The 2,799-nt window shown below is 61.6% G+C and overlaps 1 protein-coding gene across 1 annotated transcript; it reads right to left on the bottom strand.

The window, feature by feature from the left end:
- Positions 1 to 224: 224 nt before the first annotated feature.
- On the bottom strand, positions 225 to 1,881 carry LOC117310409 (DDB1- and CUL4-associated factor 12-like protein 2). The gene has a single exon (XM_033849967.2). It carries the CDS (start codon positions 1,879 to 1,881, stop codon positions 508 to 510), a length of 1,374 nt encoding a protein of 457 aa, XP_033705858.1. The 3' UTR covers positions 225 to 507.
- Between the last annotated feature and the right edge of the window lie 918 nt (positions 1,882 to 2,799).

The raw sequence follows: 2,799 nt of genomic DNA, 5'->3' as shown, positions 1-2,799 counted from the left end.
GGGCTATAAACCTGCTCTGTTACATGATGGGTTGTTCCTCAGACCAGCCCAAAAGACACTTTTTAGCACACATTTTCCAGAAATACATCTGAAATGTGTAAAAGACCTGAACATACTGTTGAAATATTGATAAAACTAAAGTACTAAATTGTTGTCGGAACCATGACTACATCAGCCAAGAGAAACAGCATATGTGAATCACTCAGAGAGAACACAGTTAAGGATTAGTCAAAATTCTTTGTAAGAGAGGCAAAAAAAAAAAAAAATGGTGATATTGGAGGAGGTGCAGAAAAATCTGAAAGCCAAGTTTTGATTGCCCAAGAGACCACTTTTGCCTTCTGTTTCTTTCTCTCTCTTTGCCTAACACACTGAGCAGAGGTAAGTTGGGCCCTTTCCACCTGGAAGATAAAAGCCACACAGAGTAAAAGCACAAACACAGAGTGAAGGAGGAAATCAAGAGGGGACTGGAAGGTGTATCTGGGCACTTTGAGGACACGGAGGCCATCCTTAGCTCCAGAGGCCGGCATAGTTCCCGTGGAGGCCGGAAGGGAGAGGCCCCCCAGCGACGAAGAGTTTCATCTCGGGCCAGTTGTAGCAGTGCGTGTAGAGCGCGTTGGGGAGCTCGCCGATGCCACCGAAGTAGTTCACCCACAGGTCATCGTGGTTGAGCCAGCCTCTGCCACAGGTGAGCTTGAGCTTCCTCCCTGCGGGCCCCGGAGAGAAGTGCGGGCTGGCCGAGGCCCTCTCCTCCAGGAACGTCTGCGCGCGGATGTCATAGAAGAGCAGGGAACCGTGGCCCGTGCCCACGGTGACGATGTGCTGGTAGAAGCTCAGGGAGCGCACACCCGTGCCGCCCTCTCGGGAGCACAGGGGCCGGATGTTCTGCTGGCGCTGCCGCGGATCCAGGAAGGAGACGTGGGACTGGGAGCCCACCGCGTACAGGGACAACTCGTCGCAGTAGGTCAGGCACACGTTCTCTCGGCAGTAGGGCAGCCTGATGGACAGCAGCCTGGACAGGTTGCTCTGGGCTTTCCACAGGTGGAAGTAGCCGTCCAGGGACACGGCTCCCAGCTCCTGGTTCTTGCCGCTGAAGGCCAGGGCCCGCACCTTGCGGTTACTGGGGTTGGTGCTGGCCCTGGGGATGGTCTCCACGTCCCTGGGACGGATGTGGGCGTACAGGGGGAGGCCCGCGTCGTTGTGCCAGGCGATGCTGCCGTGGAACATGTCGGGGTCCATCTTCCAGAGCGCCACGGTGCCGTCGCGGGAGCCACTCACGGCCACCGTGTCGCTCATCCAGGCGATGGCGAAGATCCAGTCCTTGTGGCCGTGGCGGTCGCCCAGGCACACGGGGTCCAGCGTGGGCAGCTGGTAGACGGCCAGGCTGTTGGGGTTCTCGCCCCCGGTGGCCAGAAGCGTCTTGGAGGGATTCAGCTGGATGGCGTGGATGCCGCAGCTCGGCTGGGCGCGGGCCGAGGCGGGCCCGCGGTCCCGCATCAGGGGGATGCGCGTGATGTGGCCCGACTGCACGTCCACCACGAAGAGCGTGTTGCACTTGGTGCCGCACACCACCTGCCTGGCGTTCAGCCACTGCGACGCGAACACCTTGTTGAGGGTGCCCAGCGCCAGCTCGCGCTCCCTCAGCAGCTCGGGCAGCTTCCGCACCGCGTAGCCGCGCAGCTTGCCCTCGAAGCCCGGGAGCCCGGCGCGGCCCCGCGCCCCCACCTCGCGGCCCTTCAGGTAGTGCAGCAGCGAGCGCAGCGCCGCCGGCCGCTTGGGCTTCTTGGGAGGCAGCGGCCCGTCCCCACCCGCCGCCGAGCCCAGCGACGACGCCGCGAGCGCCGGCGCTTTCCGCTTCCTGCTACCTGTTTGCCTCGGGGCCATGGTGGGCGGCGGGCGAGTGGCGGCGGCGGGGACGGCTGCGTCGGCCGGGGGCCGGGGCGTCCGCGGGGCGCGGAGCCAACAGAGTCCGGGGCGCGGCGGCGACGGAGGCGAGGGCGGCCGGGCCGGACGAGGAGAGGTGGCCGGGGGGAGCGGAGCGCAGGCGGCGCGCGGCGGCTGGGGTGGCGGCGCGAATCGAAGCGAGGGCGGGAAGCGCGGCCGGCGGCGCGGCGGGAGCGAAGTCGATGTGGGACGAGGACGACGCGGGGGGCGAGTGTGAGGGGGCGGAGGCGGCGGGGGGAGCGGGCCTGGGGTACTGGATAGCACACGCCGGACTGGGAGGGGTGGGATAGGTGCGGGAGCGAGGGGGAGAAGTGGAGCCCGCGAGGAGGGGGAGACTCACCCAGGACCAGCGCTTCGGAATTCCCAAGGCTTCTCCGTGTGGACACATCTAGTGCGCCTGCCCATGCCCCCTGATATCCTACTTGGGGAGTTTCACTACCCTCTGGACAGGAACCAAGTAGCCTTCTTAAAATCCTTACTTAAATAATTCTGAAAGCTAAAATACAGTCAAGTATGAGGCTAGAAGGAGCGCTGAAGTTATCTGTCGAAGAAACAAATGTGCCCTTGGTGCAATTTCGGGAGACTCTTTGCTGCAATTAGATAGTGAACTTGACCAGGGATGGTAGTGTTTGGCAGAGGCAAAGAGGCCCTCCCCATTAGATCTCGCCTGCAGCCCCTCCTGTCTCAGCCCCTCTACCGGTGTCTGTTAAAATGTTTCAACCTATTTTTTAAACCAGTTTTTCCCTGTATTTCTCAAATTGAGTCCCCTGAGCTCCTGCACCAGAATCTTTGAGGGGTGCATTCCAAATGTAGTTCCCCAGGCTCCACTTCCCGCCGGGGTGGGGTTAGGACCCTGTG

The sequence above is a fragment of the Tursiops truncatus genome, chromosome X, assembly GCF_011762595.2.
Source record: "Tursiops truncatus isolate mTurTru1 chromosome X, mTurTru1.mat.Y, whole genome shotgun sequence".
NCBI lineage: Eukaryota > Metazoa > Chordata > Mammalia > Artiodactyla > Delphinidae > Tursiops > Tursiops truncatus.
Note: the sequence above shows the minus strand (reverse complement) of the source record. Positions and strands in the feature narration are given on the sequence as shown.